Source organism: Gobio gobio, assembly GCF_949357685.1.
Source record: "Gobio gobio genome assembly, chromosome: 9".
NCBI lineage: Eukaryota > Metazoa > Chordata > Actinopteri > Cypriniformes > Gobionidae > Gobio > Gobio gobio.
The window spans coordinates 19276696-19300229 of record NC_137115.1 but is presented as its reverse complement, the minus strand read 5'-3'; the positions used below and the strand labels follow the sequence as shown (position 1 = coordinate 19300229).

Sequence of the window (23534 nt, the reverse complement as noted above, 5' to 3'; positions counted from 1 at the left end):
CAGATCAACTGGACATTCATTATTCATCTTAATGACGTTTAAGTAAAAGAGGGACTGCATGCAGCCTACAAGGTTACAGGCAAGCATGTGCATTTTGATTCACAGAAGATGAAGGTGTCTTTGGCTGCACAGACACTAAGTCGCTCAGTTGCTGTAGCTCTGCGCACATTGAGAGACCTTGGCTATTCACAGTTTAAACACTGTGAAGCAACGGCTGAATTCATTGAGGTAATACTATGCAAAAACTGTGATTAATTAAATGCTTTCTCTTAATGCAAACATTTGCTTTTAGATGATTGACAGGCTATTTGACATTATGAACAGCCATAATCCACGTGCCAAAGGGTTCAAAAGTCCCCTGGGTTCTTGGAATTGGAGTGATAGAGTATAGTTCTTGTTGATCAGTTTGGTGATGAAAGATGGCACACCTCTTCACCAATCAAATAGGTTATTTAAAATTGTCAAGCTTCTGTTCACATGAAGAGTTCACAAGTACATGACATCATAAGTTCATATGATGTTCTTGTTCCATTGTTTTGATCTTTTCACTGACTCTTTTTGTTTCTGTTGGAATTATTCTATGTTAAGTATTTTTCAGTTCTTCTTAGAGTTGGCAAATTGGTATGTATGCACTATGTTCATATTTTCAAGCCTTTCCAGTTCTGTTCTAAAATTGTTCCTAGTTAGATTAATTACTTACAGGTTCCTAACCCTGACACTAATTTATACTCTTAAGAGGCATGCAGTAATATTGCGATACGCACCATCTTAAATGTTCTAGGAAAATACAATTACCAACCAGAGACATTGCAATGGGGTGGCTTCATGGGAATCGTCCCTGAATGTTTTCTCAAAAGTACCAAAGTTTTTGGATTTTACAAATAACTTTATATAATTTGCCCTCAATCTCTCTAACTAATCTGATCTACAAGCCAATGGAGCAAATGTTCTATTATTAGAGCTATTTATTGGTCACCGCAATGGCATGCCACTGTGTTGTTGTGTCACATTAAGACCATTTACAACTTTCAGTGAACAAAATTACATTGTGCTCTCTTTAAGAGTATCTTGATTTTGCCATGATCATTTTGACAAAACATTTTCTTTTTGAAGGTACCTATCTGTGATGGGGTTCATCATCAATATTGACACCCTAATGTTGATGATTCATGAACAGCTCTGATTTCAGCGGTACATCTGCACTTATCGATTTAGCCAGGATCACTTGGAGCTTCAATTCAATTCGAGCATCAGGTAGGGATTTCAGAAATTTTGAATATATATATATATATATATATATATATATATATATATATATATATATATATATATATATATATATATATATATATATATATATATAAAATCTGAAAAGAGGCAATATCTGTATTAAAAGAAGAGCTGTTTTTTCATATACATCTTGGATGGCCTTAGGGTGAATATATATTATCAGGTGTGTGTGTTTTAGGGGGTTGAAATAACAATCCTACTGAAGGCCAGTTACAGGGCATTTTCAGGCGTCTCATGGTCCGGTGCGGTATCTCTCCAAGCACTTCAGGGAATGTGGCACCACAGGATGAGACCGTGCAACTATCAGCTGTTCAAATGTCATCTCTAGCAGTAGAAGAGCTTCCATCCCCTTTTTGTAAACTGAAAAACAGTGGAGGGCTGATGATTCCTTCTGACGGTACAGTGAAGGTGGTCAGATTAGCGGAGCGGTTTATTTGCCAATCATCCTCTGGGAAAGTGATGATATCAATCTATTATATGTATGCTCTTAAATTATTGTACTATTCACCAGTCGCTATTTAACTTTTTTTTTATATATATATATTCTGTAATTTCATATTCTATTGCTATGATTATAGTGTTATACAAAATATATTCTATTATCAATATAGTACTATATTATTGTATTTTGATATTATATAATTATACTATTCATTACTATTTTATTTGCTGTATACTGTTTATGACCAAAACAAACAGTAAAAACCAAAAACAATTTATTGAACAGTGAATAGTGAATAGTGAATTGTTGTTTTGGGGGTCACCACCGTTACATTATACACTAAACTATTTACTATTACTTCTCACTTTATCTTATATTTACTATTTGCATTGCACTGTTGTACCATATATGTATAAAGGATCCATCAGTTATCATTGTTATTGTATATATGGAGTATCTATCTGTAAATATCTATAATTTTAGTGATATAAAAATACAGAACGCAGCCTTCCAGTGTGACTTGTATTTTCTGATTTGTGTTATTTTCTCAACGACGGTCAATTCTAAGCACAAGAAAAACTAAAATCGAGTTAAAGACAGAAAATGCTTTTTCCACAATAAGAAAACTTTATTTAATTTAATGTGAAAATTAAATGTAAACGTTATTTTAGTTTTTATCCAGAGAAACCACAGATCACCCGTTTACTTGCATTTGTTCAAAGCGCAGTCTTGCCCGCAGCAATATGGCGGACGCGTTGACGTATTGCAGCAACGTTCTAAAACGGCCAATAGGGCGTCTATGTATTTATTATGTCTTATCGTCACCTACTGGCAGTTTTAGTTTCTTATTTAAAAGTATGATTTCATTAAAAATAATTTCATATTTCCATATTAATAAAAACAAACATTAAAGGTATAGTTTGCCCAAAAATAGTTTTTGCTGAAGCTACTTTTTGTAATGTCTATTTGACGACTTTAAATGATCTTTTGGGAGTAATTTCTTAGCCAAATTTGATGTGCAATTAATTCCCGATTAATTAATGGCCACATCGTGTAATTAATTAGATTAAAAATTGTGATCACTTGACAGCCCTAATATTTATATACTGTATATATATATATATATGATATATGAACAGCAATATCATGGAGCCTCCAAAGCTGTCATGACAGCTGTTATGGAGAAACTCTATACAAGTACATACACATGCAAGCCAAATTGCACATTAAGTACATTGTACATATTTTTGATGCAAGTACATAGTAGTTAAGGACACCTAATATAAAGTGTGACAGTACACACAATGTATAGACCAGTTAGACACCCAGCTTATTAAAGTAATTTCTTTAATTATTCATATATTTCTCATTTGACATTTATTCTGCATTCAACTCAGAATTACCTTTCTGAAAAATAATAGTATTAAGCATTAAAAAAAATCTGCAAAATCAATAGAAAAATGAAGGATAGTAAAACCTATCAACGTTACAGTGCATAGTAAAAAGAAAATAAAAGAGAAATTTCAAATGTTTAGGGCAAAATCAATAAAAATAATATAGTAATATATACAGATATCAGATACAGATATCACTTTCCTCAAACAAATGAGTACTTCATCCCTGAGAACATTGCAAACCTTCTGTCAGATGCTGTTTTCAGCACTGAGAGAATGGGCACACCCAGATAGCACACCTAAAGGTCAATATTTTTCTTTATGTAATGACATTGTAAAAGCATAATTTTTGGTTGTGAACATGAACTGACTCTTTGAGCCAAGACTGGCTCAGAGTTCTGCCTCAGACTGGAATCGGCAGGTTGTCCCTGAAACAGGAAGCTTGTTGGGGAACCGGGTAGCTGCACAGATCCTGATATATACGAGCCATCTGATCACTGGCCATGTCATCTGAAATCTCCAAATTTGCACTGCTATACTGGGATCGGCGGGCAGTCACTGTATCCACCAGTTGCTGACAGTTCAATGCTGTGATCTGTTTGGATAAAGAATTAGGTTATTGCTGTGTTTCATAGTGCTTTCAATTCAGGTAATTAAGAATATGAATAGAAAAATATGAAAAGAAGCTACATCAAAGAAGCTAATTGTCTATAAGTAATCATATTATTTAGTATTAAATAGTAATTCATATTACGAAATTAGTCTCTATAAGGTTCAGTTTAGCACTTTACAATAAGGTTCAATTAGTTAGTGCACTAGACATCATCCAATAACAATGAACAACAACTTTAATTAATCTAGGGTAATGTTCATTTATAAATGTACTATTTGTTTCATGTTTATTCATAATACATCAATCTTTGATTCCAATTTCTCATTTAAAAGCCACGTTTCTAGCATCTGTAAAACCGCATTCTTCCATCTTAAAAATATATCTAAACTACGACATATGCTCTCAATGCAAAATTCTGAACAGTTAGTTCATGTGTTCATGACTTCAAGGCTAGATTATTGTAATGCTCTACTGGGTGGTTGCCCTGCATGCTTAATAAACAAACTCCAGCTGGTCCAAAACGCAGCAGGTAGAATTCTTACTAGAACCAGGAAGTATGACCATATTAGCCCAGTTCTGTCAACACTGCATTGGCTCCCTATTAAACATTGTATACATTTTAAAATCTTGCTTATTACTTACAAAGCACTAAATGGTTTAGCTCCCCAGTACTAGAGCGAGCTTTATACGCATTATACTCCCTCACATCTATTGCGGTCTCAAAATTCTGGCCAATTGATAATGCCTAGAATATCAAAATCAACTGCAGGCAGTCAATCCTTTTCCTGTTTAGCATCTAAAGTGTGGAACAGTCTTCCTAGCATTGTTCGGGAAGCAGACACACTTTTGTCAGTTTAAATCTAGACTAAAAACGCATCTCTTTACTATGGCATACACATAGAACATTTTCAATTCCTATTATTCAAACCAGTTAAATGATTGTTTAGGCTGCATTAACTAAGTCAGCCGGAACTGGGAACACTTCCCATAACACCTGGTGTACTCGTTACATCATAAGAAAAATGGCATCTACGATAATATTAGTTTCTCTGTTTATCCCGAGGTTGACTGTAGTCAGCCAGATCCGGGCCTAGACACGACCACAACGCATCCCCGAAGTGTCTGCAGAGACTGTGTCAACTAGACTCTCCCCTGTGAAGGCCTCTTGCGGGATGACTCTGATCTTCAACCGGATGGAACTGGACAAATGTTCTGAATGTTCCGATCTAATCTGACTTCTGACTTTTTAATGTTTGCCTGAATCATAATCATACACTGTTTGTTCGTTGGCCAGAGTAGAACTGGAACCCCGACTGAGCCTGGTTTCTCCCAAGGTTTTTTTCTCCATTCTGTCACCTGATGGAGTTTTGGTTCCTTTCCAGCCTTTGGCTTTTGGCTTGCTTAGTTGGGGACACTAAATATTCAACTATATTACTGATCTGCCCGCATTGACACTATATGATAATTGAACTGAGCTGGATGACATCACTGTTTTCTCCAGAGCGACTGTACAGCCGAATCAAATTCTGTTGCAGTTCACCACTGTGAAGCGCTATATAAATAAAGGTGACTTGACTTAATACATACGTATAACTAATTCATATAGCTAAAATCTATTAATATATGTAAAAAAATTACATTTACTTAGATTAATAAATACTGTAAAGAATTATTCATTGTTATTCAGGATACCTAACAAATTGAAAACTGTAAAGTGTTAGTTTCCACAAATATAACATTTCAACATAATAGAAAGAAAGATTGTTTTAATATCATAAATTGGAGAATACACTAAATGAGATCATTCATGTTTATAAATATAATATATTTTATATTAATTACCTGCACAATGATTAATTTGCTCTTGACAGTGCTGAAATCATTAAACTCTTCCCCAAAGCAAAGTGTGACGGTGGGCTCTGGAGGGTGATAATGACCCTCTTTATATAACTGCAGCGCTGCAAGAAAATAAAACAAACATATATAAATAATTCTTATTTTTTATGTGTGATCTAAATCATATCCATTGATAATTAGTACATAATTAAAAAATAAATTAGGTCAATTGTATTTCAATAACAAGTTAGAATAAATAAATTGATAAACTAAACTTATACATTAAAAATAATTATTTAGTTATTTACTATGATCTTACAGCATCTTATATACTGACATAGTTGATTTTATTAGTAGTAAATTTCAATTGTGAACTGTTTTGTATGGTCTTGAACAGAAATAGACTTTTACAAAAAATCTGGAGTTATAATGTTTGGAAGGATCTTCGTTTACCTTGCAGGAACCTGGCAGTGTCAAAGATCTTCACCACAGCATCTCGCTCTAGTTTGCCTGGGATGTGGTTGTACAGAGGGTCCTGGCCACTCCAGAACACTCTGCTCTGACACAGACGCTTGATGAAGATGCCCTCTCGGTTGGCACGCAGTAGTACGCCACGCTCCAAGTGACTGAAGAGCTTACGGGTGACATGACGTTGCCGCTCGTGCTCGATGAGGTCAACGGATGGGAAGCGGATGTTCTGGAGGCTGTCTGGTCCATACAAGAAGCCGTTAGCCAGAGGGGGCTGACAGGGGGAGATACGGCATCCCTCTGGATGAGTGGTAACCATGCTGCCCACCAGCCGACCTCCATAGTAGAAACAAATCATCATCTGAGAGAACCCTGGAGGTAAGGAGAAATTTGCAGTTAACCGTCCCACTCAAGCAGCATTGAAATGATCAAGGATCAGAGTTCCCAAGGTTTTTCATGATTTTTCTAGTAAACTCTTTTTTAAAAGATTTTAAAAATGAATCTATACAAAGATATACAGTTCTCTTGCAAAGAGAGATATATATATATATATATATATATATATATATATATATATATATATATATATATATATATATATATATATATATATATATATATATATACACACACACACACTACCAGTCAAAAGTTTGCACTAATTAAGATTTTTTTTAATGGTTTTGAAAGAAGTCTCTTCTGCTCACCAAGGCTGCATTTATTTGATCAAAAATACAGCAAAAACAGTATTATTGTGAAATGTTTTTACAATTTAAAATAACCTTTTCTATTTAAAATGCAATTTATGTTTTAAAAAATAAAAAAAATGTTTTTAATGCTTTCAACATTGATAATAATCATATATGTTTCTTGAGCAGAAAATCGTCATATTAGAATGATTTCTGAAGGATAATGTGACACTGAAGACTGGAGTAATGGTGCTCAAAATTCAGGTTGGCATCACAGGAATAAATGACATTTTAAAATATATTCAAATAGAAAACAGTTATTTTACCTGTTAATAATATTCCACAATATCACAGCTTTTTTGTATTTTTAAATAACATAAATGCAGCCTTGGTGAGCAGAAGAGACTTCTTTAAAAACATTAAAAAATCTTAATGATTCATAACTTTTGACTGGTAGTGTATCTATCCACTAACTTGGATGGGTTAAATGCAGAGGACAGATTCTGAGCATAGGTAACCATGCTTGGCCTTCACATATCACTTTACATACCAGCACTGAATGTGCCTGCAGGATCCTGATGAACAACAGCAGCTGTGAAAGTACATAAAACATGAATAAGAACACAAAAGAACTGAACACAACACAGCTCTCAGTACCTACCACTACAACGAAAAAGGGAGCAAAACAGAAACACTGTCAGCAACTATGATGGAAATCAGTCAATATTACGCCGTTTGTAGCAAGAAAATGTGCAGCAGTGTTAATTTTTCCAATTTCTATTAATTATTTTTTAAAACAGTTTTTATGCACTCAAGAAAGTATTTGTTACATTTACTTTTATCTTCTTTCTTAAACTTTATTAAAATGTAAAGAAACAAGTCATAAACAGTGGTACCATTGTGAGATCCTTGCTGCCACCATTCCTGCAATGAAAGCATGTTACTGCCTTCATCTATGGGAGAATGACTACGCCTCAGGATGCCCACGTATTCATCATTTGAAGACTGCACACAAACATTATATAGAAATTAGAGGCATCAGTCTAATATCACTACAATTCACAATAAATCCTTTTATTCCCCTCAATACCCTCATCTTTCATCATTCTAAGGGAAAACCGAGCAGTTAACATGTGGAGAAATGGCAATACCTCTTTAATAGGTTCATCCAGGTCTGGTGAGCAGCCCATGACAGTGGTGTCAATGTCAGGGATTGTGCCTTTACCCACTACAAAATAAAATACATGCCATTAATTCACTTAGTTTGTAAAGACAATGGGATATTTAGATAAATAGCAATGGGTCACTCTGTAGAGTCACTGAACTTCTTTTAATGTATGCCTGTAAGAATTAACCTCGGTGCTATTTCTAATGTTTCTTGGAAAAGAAAAACAAAAGCGCACACACAGACACACACAAACACACATACACTTTTGTTCCTCCTCTGGCACAATCCGGTACACTTTGTAAGGCTCAGAGATGTCAAGCTGGGATCGGTCAGTAACTTCCTCAAAATCTGGGCTCTTGTTGAGTGCACAGCGCAATCTGGTCTTCCATGTCGCTGGTTCAGCTTTATCCCCCTCCTTAAACTTCCCTTTAAATATCGCCCACGCCTGTGAAAACACATGCTTAGTCAGACATCACCACAACATCAGAATTACTCTCAAAAAATAGACTAGTAAGGTAACTGAATATGATACACATTAGTATGGTTTTTTTAGAAAAATATACAAACAGGCAAATTATCTCATTAATATAATAACTATAAAAAAACATATATATATATATATATATATATATATATATATATATATATATATATATATATATATATATATATATATATATATATATATATATATATATATATATATATATATATATATATATATATATAATTTAGTAACCCCTCTAACCAATATTTAATGTAAAAATAAGCTAGAAGGAGATTGAAAACAAGCAATGTCAAACTGACAAAATCTAAAAGAGGGGAACTATTATTCCCTCGGTTTTGACATAAGTAAATATGAACAAGATGCACATTCGGATGTTGCGCTTGTACAAACTTTTGTGTACACTATGACATCATCTAAATATTCAGAATCTTATTACATATTACTAAATAATGATATACTTTTTATGAAACAAACATACAACATTATTATTTATTTATAATAAATCAATACTTACTTTGAAGATGGACGCATCCACCTCTTGGTTGTAGTCTTGTTTTCCTGCATGTTTCCAAGGGATTCGAAACATGGTGCGGTTCTCATCCTCCCATAGTAGTCCATTATATATGTTACTGTTGATCTGTTCTATAAGCCACTGTTTCAGTCTGCGACCCCCCGGATTCATCTTTTACACTCTTACTCCACTGTAATGCCTTTACAGCGGGCTGCTGACGAATGTGAAATTTCACATTCACAACTATCCACGCAGCTTTATTTATAATGAAAAAGACACCCGCTCAAGTGAATAAAAAATGTCGTGAGAGCGGATTGGTCTGCCCAACGCCCAGTCGTCCAATCACTGCGCGTTATCGCTGGCACTACATGAATATGTAAATTAGATTCTACGAAGCGGACGCATTTACAAGAAATCGCAATCTAGTAGTTCTGGAGGTGTGTAGAGTGACCTGAGGGGAAAGAGGGGAATGGGTCCTTAGAGGCTCATCCCCTTGATACCTAAACCCAATTTACTTTAGTCTTCTGAATATCCCACTGGTTATATCTTTAGATAAAAATCCTAAAAATAAAACACTTTTCAATGTGTATCAAATGCAGGTTTGAGTGAATGAATATCAGGAAGTCTAAAAGTAAAATTAAATACTCTTTTACACATACTGTAGTAAACCTTAAACTATTCAGATTATATTATACAGCATAAAACAGTTGTCTATTTTATGCTACATGATAGGCCTACATGTGAATTAATATGGTTTGTGCAATGGGAGTTTCATATTAAGATATATCTCAAAAAGTATTAAATGGAAAACAAACAAATGTTCCACATGACTCAAATGGTTGTGGTTCATCATCAGAGCATCCACAGATTTAATAATGAACAGTTAAATAATGCCTCATTGTGGTGGCATGTTCTGAAATGGTTGACGTCTCATGTCAAAGCCACGTCTAACCTGCTGTCAGGAAGTTTAAAGATCATGTGGAAACTATAAAAAGCGGATCTTGGAAAGGTGAGGTTGCATGCTGGTGGTGTGTTTGAGGATATGAGCACAGGTAGTGGTCGTCGTGAAGGAGTTTTCTCCTCAAGACAGTTTGAGAGGAAGCTGAGCATGACACGACTAATCAAAATAAGTCATTCTTACTGGTTCAACATAGTGTGGAGTAGGGCTAGGCAATACTATGGCTAAATTGTAGTTAATGTAGCCTATACATTATACGTAATAAACTATTTTTTATTTAATTTTCTTGGGGCGGGGTGGGAACTAGCAAATCATCACTTAAAAGAACTGTGAAAACAAGAGCTGATACAAAAGCAGCCAGCAACAAAGGAAAATACATCATTTATGTCTGTGTTTATCCAAAAGAAGTTACTTTGTTGTTGTTTTAGCTAAACCCAATTCATCACTTTATATAAGGCTTCTCACACTAACTTAATAATAATAGGCTAAATGTAAGCTCTGGTTTAAAAATATTGTTGCATGTTTGCAATAAAATATCTTGCAAAGAGTTATTTTTATTTATTTTTATGTTTTCAGAGAACAACAGTATATTTATACAACAGTTATTTCTGGTTCTCAAATCCGAGAACTAAGACCTCTTGGCTAAGAGCCGTGCAATTCTCTCCCAGTGACAGCACTCTAACCGTTTCACGGTTTGTATCACTCCGCTTGCAATATTTCCCACAGAGAGTGTCATGGCGGACGAGCAAACCTCCATGATTTTACAAATACTACTGTTATTGCAGTAGTAGCAAACCGATTTGGCTTAAGGGGAAATTAAGTTTGATAACTTTATATTTAGGATCTTAAATCCTGTAGGGCCTACTAGAGCGCTGATTTTGTATGTTTGACTGAATTGTTTGCATGTGTTTATTTTCTGTTGTTTTTTATAATGGCTTTTGTTGTGAATTTAAATATTATTTTATATAAAAAAGGGTCCGTTAGTGATTGTAATTTCAAATTCAGTGACAGTTACATTATTACACCACTAGATGGCGGCAAAGACTGTCTTTATGAGTGACTGATTGTAAACAAGGAAGTTGTTTTTATCGCTGTCTTGGGAAATCGTTTAAAAGGACAAAAATGACGCTTTCCTCAGTGGACATTCAAACTGATTTTTTTTTAATAATGAATATTATGGACATCGGCTTGGTCACAACTGTTAAACTGTCCACTTGAAATTTGAATCCATGTGGAAGGAAGTAGTTCTGCACAAAAGACACTGTTTTTAAAGACACTCCGTTGTTGTTTCTTGTTTATTTACTCCCTTGTGCCGTCAAACTGTTGTATAAATGCAGTATCACACTCATAGCCGTGTGATATGGCTGTATATCAGAACGGCTGTGATTCGTAGGTGATCACGGCGTTAACGCACTGCTACTCGTGTGATATTGAGTTTATAGGAAATAAAAATAATAAAATATCAGTCCAAATACTACATTTAATAAGGCTACTTTAGTGTTTTAGCGCAGGTTGTCATTTAAATAATATTTATACTGTTATGTCAATGTTGAAAAGTGTATCCTTCTTTTCATATGCTTTTTTTTTTAAATAAAATGCAACAATTATGGTGACTCAAGCAACTTATTAAGGGATTTAATGGAGGGGGGGGGGGATACTGTTTTAATCATTTTGCTTAATGAACTCAAGATGAATCTGAACACTTCAGAGTGCTCACATCAGCATGACTATAATATAAAGGGCGAGTGCTCTGCAATCTCTTTTGAAATTAACTCCACATGGACTGCCTCACATGCCATTACTGTCCAGCTAGGGTTAAAGCATGTGGTAAAGCAAAGACTGGCATCATGGCAGCGTTCATCTGTTGCTGCCTGATGCACCGTATTGGTTGCAGGATAGAGGATAGATGCGAGACCTCTGGCTCATCCACTCCGGATCATTTTGTCGCCCCTGTTCTGCATATAGACTCAGTAAAGCTTTGACTTGTTCCTGGTCTTCAAAGGAGCTGGGTCTATAGCTGGCAAGCAACCATGCCCGGTACTGAAAGAGAGAGAAAGCAATTGTGCTCAATGCAAGCAAGCATTTAAATAACCTGCTCTGTCATCAAAACCAGAACAAATTGAAGGTTGTGGTATTACTCAGACGACAGCTTATTTTCAGTTGCTGTGCATAGACGGGAGACAAAAACGGGAAATCATAACATCGTTCTGTATGCCATTTTATTATGTCTAATGTTTTCCTGATTACTAACTGAAAGTACAATTACTTACTAACAAGTAGTTGTATTACTAATAACTTAAACAACTGACTGCAAAACATGTATGTTACAAATGTACACTGTTAAAACATACACTTGACTATTTTTATCATCTTAAAAATCATCTGATGTAAAGGCTTGTGCTGAAATGCTTGGCTCTGGTTTAGACAAATATACATTGAATGAATTTACCCAAAAAATAACGTAAAATTCAGCCAACAAGTGTCCAGTGTAGATGGGCACAACAATTAACTCCTTCAATACAGTAATAATAGTGATAATTAGTGTGTGGTCCTGGTAAACCCTACGGTGTGGGGACATTTTTTGCTATTTTCAATTGCTGTTGCATGGTTTCGGGCGGAGACAAAAAAAAGGGAAATCATAACATCGTTCTGTATGCCATTTTAATATGTCTAATGTTTTCCCAATGCCTAACTGAAAGTACAATTGTGTTGTACTGGGGCAGCCTCAGTGACTCAATCACATTTCTTTTCATAAATAAAAGCTCAAAAGTTGAGTGAATCTTTCTTCTGTTTATTAAAAGGATGGCCCCATGCAAACACCTACTGGAAGCAGGCTTTTCTGGAAAATCTTAGACTCTTAGATTAATTTGTTAGAAATCAGTTTCACTTTTGATCACAGTGCCCTGATTAAATGTTAAAAAAATGTTCATTGACCAACCCAGAATCACTCTGTCAATAAGGTAGTGGCTGAATGGTGTGTCAAAATTTTTCTTAGGAATCCCATGAGAGGTTTTCATCTGGGAATGGCATCACAATGTTTTAATAAAACCAGACCTCTGTTATAATAACATTATCCTCCATCATCTCCCTTTCATCAGCAGGTTATTTTCCACAGAAATCTGTATCATCCACTAGAAACACACCATCTCAGCATGCATGAATGTCTTTAACAGTCTAGTGCAGCTATGTCATGTCTTGAGGAGGGTGTTGGGAATTCCCTGGCACATAGCCCTGCTCACGGTCTGTGCTGGAATGGAGTGGGAGGACAGACATCCGGTTAGTTTCCAGGCAGACTGTCCTTACTAGTTTAGGCTTGCCACGCAACATGTTTTCACATGTTGTACACTAATTCATCCTCATACTTAGTGCCATTTCTGAATCACTAGTATCCTAAATAACTTATAACTTAAATAACCGACTGCAAAAAATAGATTTGTTACTGTACACTGTTAAAACACACACTTGACTATTTTTCTCATCTTAAAAATCATCTGATCTAAAGGCTTGTGCTGAAATACTTGGTTTTGGTTTAGACAAATATACGTTGAATGCATTTACTCAAAAACTTAAAATTCAGCCAACAAGTGTCCAGTGTGAATTGGCGCAACAATGAACTCCTTCAGTACTGCTTAAAAAAGCATGCCAGGATGCCAAAGATGGGTAAAATAAAATAATAATAATAATAATAATAGTGATAATTAGTGTGTGGTCCCTACGTTGTGGGGACATTTTTTGCTCCCCATGAAGAAAACAGCTTTTATATCATACTAAATTATGTTTTTTTGAAAATGTAAAAATGTTGAAAGATTTTTCTGTCATGGGTAGGTTTAGGTGTAGGGTTAGGTTAAGGGGATATAATATAAAATTTGTACAGTATAAAAAATCATTATGTCTATGGAAAGTCCCCATAAAACATGGAAACCCAATGTGTGTGTGTGTGTGTGTGTGTGTGTGTGTGTGTGTGTGTGTGTGTGTGTGTGTGTGTGTGTGTGTGTGTGTGTGTGTGTGTGTGTGTGTGTGTGTGTGTGTGTGTTGTGTGGTTCAGGTAAACTCTACGTTAGGGACAAGATGTCCCCACAAAGATAGCAATATCCAAAATCCTTGTCCTTGTTTTTTTTTATCCTCATGAGGAAAACAGCTTATAAATTACACAAAGTGATGTTTTTTGAAAATGTAAAAATGTGTTGGGTAGGTTTTGGGGAATAGGTAGGGTTAGGGGATAGAAAATACAGTTAACAGTATAAAAATTATTATGTCTACGGAAAGTCCCCATAAAACATGGAAACCCAGCATGTGTGTGTGTATACAGTGGATATAAAAAATTCTACACACCCCTGTTAAAATGGCTGGGTTTTTTTTAATGCAAAAAATTTTAAGGGGTGATGAATTGAGAAATCAACTTTCCTTTGATACAGTGGCGGTTCTAGGTGGGAGCCCAGGGGGGCCAGTGCCCCCGTATCAACATGCTTGGCCCCCCCTCTGGCCCCCCTAAATTTGTAATCATATCGCCCCAATCAATTTTGTGAAACTGGTTGCAATGTGCAGTTTTTGCTGTGGCGGTATGTGATGAAAAGAGTACTTTATTGTGTCATAACCAATAACCAATGCAGAGAAGAAATGAGGAGGCTGTTTATGAATGATTCGTCACTCAGTCTGCATTCGCTCAAATAGTTGTAAAACGCAGGCTATAATGGTTGCTACACACTTGATTACAGATAAAATAAGCTCTCTTTATACACGTTGTGTTGTGTGTTACTTCACCCATACGCAGCAGTGATACTGTAGATTAATTTTACTGACTTGACGACTTTGAATTCCATTCAGTCATTTTGTTCATTTAAACATAAATTTTTTCAATGGCTAATTTTCTCCGAGCACGTCCACATATGTATCTTTGATCATATTCCGAATTAGGAAGATGCAGCAAAAGATAAATTATGACCAACGCAATGAAAGAACCGTTCATGTGCGACTATGACAGAGACGTGTTTCACCACAGAGATAGGCATACCCGGCATACCCTATTATTTTATCCAATTGTCCAGTGTTTGTTCTCTCCATTTCACCGCAGAATCGATTGTAAACAAGATACAAGACATATTGAGATTAAAACACAATGCTGTGCCTTCTATATTGGATCCGACAGGAACGGTGCAACACACTTATGTGAGTAAAACATGTTTTTTTATATGTGTTAGAATTGGATATTGTTACAGATCGTTTGATATCTATTGATTACATACCTTAGCACGCTGTCACAGGCTGGAGAAGGTGTTATTGGTTCGTTCGTGATCATCGGTTATATTCACTGATCGGGCGGGCCAAGTGATACAAAAATAACGTTCCAATCAATCGCGGGTGGATGAGAGATCAATCATTGTGTTTGTTTGATAAAGGTATTTTACGAGCCCAGACGCGTTTCCCCAGACGCTTTCAAAACAATTTCCACATGTACTGAGGGAGCTGAAGCTCATTAAATATGCAAATCTTTTCCAATCCTAGCCGTGGGTGTTTACTTCCAAGTCTTCAGTGTGGCACGCCCATCAAAACCGAGTGTTTTTCAGAGAGCCTCAAAACCATGGCAGAAAATAGCCTATTACTTATTCATTATGACGTTTTTGAATGTAACAAGCGTCATAAGTTGACCTCAGGTGTTCATGACACCTTTAACTAAATCATATCAGAACTTTTTTACATTTAATGTAAAAATTGCAATGCTATAAATTACTATGCAATTCCACTGAAAACCAATGAGACACATTTCAGAGAAAAAATTATTAACTGCATAAGTGTGCACACCCTTTTATAACTGGGTGTGTGGCTGTCTTCAGAATTAACTCGTCAAGTTCATGTGAAATAATACACACGTGTCTTTTGTAACGTGTATGTTCTGTTTAGTTAGTTCCTGTCATGTCTGTGGCCTAGTCCACACATACACAGGTATTTATAAACAAAGTTTTTATTACCAAGTTTTTAAAAAAACGATCTTGTCCACACAAGCATGGTTTAAAAAAAATGCCCGTCCACATGCAAAACATGCCATGTAGCGCTGTCAAGAGCATGCCAATCCAACAGGTAGCAATATAACCCTAACTGTAAAGCCATGTTAGCCAATCAGAAGTTATGCCCTGGCTACATCCGCCATTGCACAGACTCGCCTCATGTAAAAAAAAGGAGATAACGGCTCACAATGTGACATCAAACAAAGGAGATAACACGTGACGTGCTTGTGACTCCATGTTAAGCCATGACTATGAAAAGCCATGATCAAGGAAGATCCGAAATTACGATTCACCATGGCAACAGCACCCGACAAAAAGACATCAGCATACTTTCGAGTCATTAAGTAAGAAGAAAACTGGCAGAACGGTAAGTTATTGAACGTCTCGGTTACATATGTAACCCTCGTTCCCTTTCGTTTAGTCACTCCGAGTAGCGTCAGTGACTGATGAATGGGGGTCCAGTATAATCACGCCACTTGGCTGTCATCCAATGCCCTGTGTAAGTGTGAGATCCCTGTCGTAAGACTAGTACGGATGAAGGACTCCCACTTATCACAGGAATACCAAGGTACACTGGGAAGCATATTCCACGTGGAAACATGCGCCAAGTGCCTGCCTGTAGGGAGGACTTAAAGGGATAGTTCACCCAACAATGAAAATTCTGTCATCATTTACTTACCCTCAAGTTGTTCCAAACCTGGTTTGTTCATAGTTGTTCATTGTAGGAAAAAAATACTATGGTAGTCAATAGTTGCTCTATCTGCTTTGTTACAAACATTCTTCACTCTATCTTCTTTTGTGTTCAGCATAAGAAACTCATACAGGTTTGGAACAACTTTAGGGTGAGTAAATGATGACAGAATTTAAATTTTTGGGTGAACTATCCCTTTAAGGAAAAACATATGACCCAAGGAGGGGCTGCATAAGGAAGAACTCTGGGGAAACCCGCCGAAGGAGGAAGATTTTTACACCCCAGGAGTGGCAATAGCTTGCCAAGGGAAAGACACATGCTCAAGGAGGCTTACAGTGAAAATACATGCCCAGCAGAGAGGAACCATACACATTGGGCACCTAGCCGGACACAAGGGCTGACCGAGTGGGCATGCACACTGGTGTCGGCACCAACAGTGCTGGAGGAGCTCAGGGCTTCAGGAGAAGCACAACTGAGAAAATATCGCATGTATCCAGTCCGTGGAGTGGAGTGGCGAGCAAGCTAAGACACCTGAGCCTGTCCAGTTACCGGCCACTAGTTGAGGCGAGTACATGAGAGGACACTGGCTCCACTCGGAGGTTATAGAACCTGGCGAATGTGTTGGGTGTCACCCAGCCTGCAGCTCTACAGATGTCTGTCAGCGAGGCACCATGCGCTAGAGCCCAAGAGGAGGGCACACTCCACTCCATTCACCCCTAGGGGGCATGGATGACCCTGCGTCTGGTAAGCCAAGACAATGGCGTCCACTATCCAGTGAGGCAACATTTGCTTGGAGAGAGCCTTTGCCTTCAGCTTTCCACCATGACAGACAAAGAGCTGGTCTGAGGTCCTGAAACACTGCGTTCTGTCTATGTAAGCACGGAGGGCACATACTGGACAGAGCAGTGCCATGGCTGGGTCTGCCTCCTCCAAAGGCAGCGCTTGCAGGTTCAGCACCTGGTCCCTGAACGGAGTGGTGGGAACCGTGGGCACATATCAGGGCCGGGGTCTCAGGATCACATGAGAGTCAGCCGGCCCAAATTCCAGGCATGCTTCGTCAACCGAAAATGCCTGCAGGTCCCCTACCCTCTTGATGGAGGCCAAAGCGATCAGAAGCACTGTCTTCATTGATAGGAACTTAAGCTTGACTGATCGCAATGGCTCAAAGGGAGCACTCAGCAGGGCGGATAAGACCACTGCAAGGTCCCAAGAGGGTACGAGGGGAGCGCGAGGAGGATTCAGTCTCCACACTCCCCTCAGGAACCTGATGACCAGGTCGTGCTGACTTACCTTTTTTGTCTCGTAGTAGGCTAAGATAGCGGCCACATAGACTTTCAGGGTGGAAGGAGACAGCCTCCGTTCCAACCCTTCTTGTAGAAATGAGAGCACAGACCCGATCAGGCATTTCCGTGGGTCTTCTCGGCGAGAAGAGCACCAGGTGACGAACAGGTTCCACTTCAACACATAGGCGTGTCTCATAGACAAGGCCCTAGCGGAAGTGATGGTAGCCACCACCTGAGGTGGTAGGGTACTCAAACCTACAGTGTCCCGTCCTGAACCCACACGTGCAGGTTCCAGAGGTCGGGTGCTTCGCCGAACTGTTCCCAAATCAGCTGAACCGTCTGGGGATGGTGTCTCCATTCTCTGGGGAAGGGGCTGAAGCCGTGAGAGCTCGTTGGCTGCACGGTTCAGGTTTCCCAAGATATGGATAGCACAAAGCGACCTCAGATGAAGGAGGTGGCGGCAAGTTGCGACATACGGTGGGAGCATAGACCACCTTGACGGTTTATGTACGCTACTGTGGCCGTGTTGTCTGACTGGATTAGCACGTGTTGACCCTTGAGCAACGCTCTGAAGCAGTGCAGGGCGAACCGTACCGCCAGAAACTCGAGGCAATTGACATGCAGGAGGCACTGGGGTCCTGTCCAGGAGCCCGTCACAGCATGTCCATTGCACATGGCACATCTGTTGACAAAACAATATGCCTGGAAACTCGTTCTAAGGGAACACCGGCCCGCAGAAAACTGAGGTTCGACCACGGGGGGAAGGTCTGTAGGCAGGCCCGAGTCACTGGCACCCAAAGCGTGCCAGTGTGCCATGCCCACCTCGGGACTTGACCCTCATGCATGTCCCGGAGCATCCTCACCTGGTAGAACTGGAGGATGGCCATGGCATGCAAAGAGGCCTACAGCTCAGTAGATCTTCGACACCAAGGTTGATGTGAATCTACAGGCTTTGGAGGGCTGCTTTGGGTCGCCACGCCATGTTAAAGCGCTCTGCGGACACAGTTGCATCGCAAAAGAGCGTTCAACCGGGGAAGACAACGGGGACTTCCAGGACTGCGTGAGCTCCTCATGCAGCTCGGGGAAGAAAGGAATTGGGGGCAGGGCCTGACGGGTGTCAGGGCGCGGTGCTCCCAAAAACCAATCATCCAGCTGCGAGCTAACATGGCTGTCAGCTCTGGGTCTGACTCGGACAATGCTGGCACACCGGAAGGTGGCAGCACAGCCGAGTTATCATCCTCAGAGGACTCGAGCCCACCTTGAGATGCGGTGATCGACATCTCATCGTCCTCCGGAGCGCCGAACGAAACACGCGGGGCGACAGGAGCCAGACCCACTGTTTCAGTCCCAGCGCTCACGGGTAGCGGTGCGCAAGAGGGGGGCGTAGCCCGAGGAACTAGCCTCTGGGCTTTGTTCCACACAGTCACCCTCAGATCACCCTGGCCACCAACCAAAGTACTGCCTCTCGGGGAGATGGTAGATTGGGGTGTGGCAGAGGGGACTCTCACTTCAGGACGAAGCTCATCGAGTCTCGACCGCAGCACCACGATGGTGCATCCCCAAACGCTGTAAGCCCTAGCACGTCAGGCAGTGATTGTGCCCATCGGAAGACAATAAATATCGGCCACACCCAGAAGAACACGGGCGAGACATAACTGACATTACTCGGAGTGACTGAACGAAAGGGAACTAATATTCATTTTCATGGTATCCCACAGGCAAAAAAAAAAAGACAAAAAATGATGTGGCAGGAGCCAATCAGGTAAAGCTTTAAACAAAAAAGGTTCATGGGTGTAGGTTACATTACTTTACAAACATTTGACAAATTAAATAATTTAATATCATTCAGTGTCTATTTCTATGTGCAGCAGCTCTTTTCACTTAAATGTTTTCTAATCCAACCTGTTACATTTCTTAATTAGGGTAATGAAATTAAAATTTGACTTCTACTCAGCCAACAGAAAGAATGCAGAGGCTCGCAAAATAGGGGGAGGACCTGCACCACCACCTCTGACAGATGCAGAGAAGATAGCCACAGATGAATTGTACCAAGTATTGGAAGAATATTAAAATCCAACAGGAAAAAGAATAACTGTTGCTTTTGTATTTGTAGGAAATGAAGATGACCAAATATATTGTGAACAATTTGTGTTTTTTTAACAGCTGTAGTGGTGGTTACGGAATATATCTCAGACTATCTGGCATCCTTCTATTTCATACAGTAATCTGTTTCATTTTCGGAAGGTTAGATGATGGGAATATGCGTGTCATCAATGCATCCAACCCCAATGGTAATCCTAAAGGAAATTTTAATCATAAGTTACTTCCAGAGGTCGCAGCATGATTTTATCAAGTGAACGTCATTGTAATTCCCTATGAATCAATGCAGCCTCCTCATCTACAGGATCCGGTATAAAAGGACATGCCATTTTTGTCACTTTGACAGTGTCTGCATTATGAAAATTTGCACAGTGAATAAATGTACCTGCACTGCAAAAAAATGCTTTTCTTACTTTGTAATTTAGTCTTGTTTTCAGGGACAAAAGTGCATGTTTTCTTATTTTGCAAATTATCTGCCAATAATCTTGTGTCTGTTTGTATTACAATAAAAAAAATTTTACCCCACTAGTATATAATTGTACTTGATTTAAGTAAAATGCACTTAATTTAGACCCCCCCCCCCCCATCTCCCATATGCTCCATCTGTATGGGCTATGGGGCAGGGTTGCAAGCGTGAAATGAACACGGGTCCCTTAACTCAAAATCCGTGGCAGTTTCACGGAATTGCCGAAAATTCCGTGATGGGTCCACGGAAGTGATGCCTATGTAAGTCAATGACAGTATACAGATGCATTGGACATGGTTATCATCATGAAACTATGATTTTTGCCATTATGACATGGAGTGTGATTCTCGATTTAATCAGCCAGCATAATTTTATTTACAATTCATGACTTTGCAATTTAACAGATCTGGAATGTTTTTGCAAAGAAAGGTGGAAAAATATTCGCAAGTCATGATGTGCCTAGACTCCTATCCAAACAGACTGAGTGGTGTAATAAAATCAAAGGGTGCTTCGATTTTATTATTTCAGGGGTGTTCACACTTATGCAGTAAGTTATTGCAAGTTTTTATTTTTAATTATGTTTTTTATTTTTTTTTCGGAAAATGTCACTTTGGTTTTCAGTGGCATTGCATAGGTTGCAATTTTACATTAAACAGTAAAAAAAAAACAAAAAAAAAAACATTTGTTTTAAAAATGTGTAGACTTGTTGTATCCATGTAGTATCAGATTTTTATTTTATTATTATTAGTTTCTCTCTCTCTCTCTCTCTCTCTCTCTCTCTCTCTCTCTCTCTCTCTCTCTCTCTCTCTCTCTCTCCCTCTCGTTCTCTCTCTTCTCCTTTCCCCCCTTGAATTAGTTTTGTCCCATATCCTCCTTACCCAACCCATTTCCACAGATCAGATAAGCAGACCTGTTGTAAGGTTTGTATTGGTTTACATTTTGAAATTAAGTTGTAAAAAATAGGATTGGCAAGTATCTAGTATGCACAATATCTTAAACACATAAAGTAAAGTAAGTTTAGCAACTAGGCATCAGACTATTTATTTGCTGTATAAAGGAGCAGAGACACACTTTTCACTTCTCTTAGTTAACTATCCAAAGTGGTTTCACTATGAAGGTGACTGTATAGTCCGTCTGCATAAAGACTGACATTTAAATCTGAATCACCCCATTCCAAATGGAAGTGTTCTTTAATGTCTGTTGTGTATCTTCACTGCTGCATGTATACTGTTAGTGGACAGAAATGAGAAAGATAACAATGGCCATAATATCCATTAGCCCTCTTAGTGTTACACTGACTGCATCTGCTCCCTACACGGACAGCCACCAAAAGGCTCCATCTCCTGAGTTTTAGTTCCTTTTCTCTCAGGAGCCATTTACATGACACAATTTTCAACAAAAAACAGGAAAACTTTTAATGCATTTTGGCCGTTCATTTACCATGAGAACAGCATTGTGGGGGCCTGAAAACAAACAGGTTTCAAAACATGTTTCAAAGTGTAAGTTTTTGAAAACAATTGTCTCTGTGTAAACTACAAAAATGCTAATTTCTGAAAACAGTGACGTCATGCGTATTACATGTTCAGTCTAGGTGCGTAGTTTTTCTTTACAAAGTGACCTCGCCAACTACTGGCCTGGTGTAACGCAGGTCAGCTAGTAGTCACTGTGCAAGTAAACCTCACTCCTCTGATCTCAAGAGACACTCTAGCGACCAACAAGGAGGCTAAAGGTTGCAAACTCTAGCGTCAGAGCGTCCGACTCTCATGCCGGCGGACCTGGGTTCGAGTCCCGCTTGGAGCAGGCGGTTTGAACAGGAGGGGTTACACTGGCATGCATAATATAGCGTTTTTAATAGTTATGGCAGATTCGCGTGAACAGGGATCATTTTGATAACATTGTCTCCTGTACGCAAAAAACACAAAAGAAAAACGTTTCCATTTTTAGTACATCGTTGTTGTGTAAACGTTCCCCATAAACTACATTTTCCATAATTCTCTGCCCGGACAAATTTCCTTCTCGTACCCGTTTCCTATTAGTCCTGGACTATTTAAGCTCCCCATGTTCTGAGCATTTGTATTACATCCTGTGTTTGCATTTACCCAAAGCAACTTACAAATGAGGAGAACAATAGAAGCAATCAAACCAACAATAGGGCAACACTATGCAAGTGCTGTGAATAGTCCCAGTTAGTATTTTTTTTAATGAATAAAAAATAAATAGATATAAAGAATACAATAGTAAATATTAGTATAGAGACAGAGCGACACGTGTCATAACCTGAAGACCACGCCCACCGGAGGGGAAAACAATCAAAACGTCTCCATTGACTTTGTATTGCGTGAAGCGGCCTCCTTGCCATTTATGACTTATAACAAAAAACAGAACAATGTATAAAAGCTGATATGTGACAAGGTGTACAGCAAACAAGCTAAACAACCCAGAACCAAAAACCCAGATGTTTTTATAAGTTGTTGACCCAAAAAACAAGCGTTTAAGGACAAAAAAGTGGATACAGGCAATTGAGACAGAGCGCGACACTGAGAACTACACCCACTGGAGGGGAACATAATAAGCGACAGGAAATATCATATATAAAACTGACATTTGGATATTTGACTTAACAGTGACAAATGTTTACTGCACACAGCATACTGAGTGTCAGGATCCCAAAATTTTCCCATTCTTCCTGCTGAAGCTTCACGTCTTATTGCCTGTCTCCACTTTTGTCTCCTTAAACGCTCTGTTGTTTTGGGGGTCGACAGCTTATAAAAACGTATTTCTGTGTTTTTTAGCTTGTTTGCTGTACACCTTGTCACATATCAGCTTTAAGACATTGTTCTGTTTTTTGTTATAAGTCCGAAATGACAAGGAGGCAGCCTCATGCAATGCAAAGTCAATGGAGAGCATTGGATTGTTTATGCATATGCTGGTTAGGTATGTTTTGAAGCATGGTAGCTGGTTTGAGCTGGTTTATGCTAGTTCTTAGTTTGTCCTGAGCTGGTTATAAGCTTGTCCTGAGCTGAAGCTAGTTTCTTAGGACCATCTTAAGACCAGCACTTGACCAGCTTACACCAGCTCATGACCAGCTTAAACCAGCTGCCATGCTTCAAAACAT

General features: G+C 38.6%; 1 protein-coding gene across 1 annotated transcript; it reads right to left on the bottom strand.

The window, feature by feature from the left end:
• Positions 1 to 3060: 3060 nt before the first annotated feature.
• Positions 3061 to 9244, bottom strand: irf8 (interferon regulatory factor 8). The gene is made up of 8 exons (XM_079824835.1): positions 8923 to 9244; positions 8162 to 8345; positions 7884 to 7960; positions 7629 to 7737; positions 7283 to 7324; positions 6029 to 6415; positions 5582 to 5697; positions 3061 to 3721 (listed from the first exon to the last, which is right to left on the bottom strand). Exons 1-8 carry the CDS (start codon positions 9088 to 9090, stop codon positions 3530 to 3532), a joined length of 1275 nt encoding a protein of 424 aa, XP_079680961.1. The 5' UTR covers positions 9091 to 9244; the 3' UTR covers positions 3061 to 3529.
• Between the last annotated feature and the right edge of the window lie 14290 nt (positions 9245 to 23534).

Excerpts from the sequence above, each read along its gene's own strand:
- irf8 (XM_079824835.1), bottom strand. The coding sequence starts at position 9,090 with ATGAATCCGGGGGGTCGCAGACTGAAACAGTGGCTTATAGAACAGATC. Across the intron at positions 7,325-7,628 it reads GCAGCAAGGATCTCACAATG|CTGCTGTTGTTCATCAGGAT; the intron begins GTACCACTGTTT and ends GTACTTTCACAG. Across the intron at positions 3,722-5,581 it reads GCAAATTAATCATTGTGCAG|ATCACAGCATTGAACTGTCA; the intron begins GTAATTAATATA and ends TTATCCAAACAG.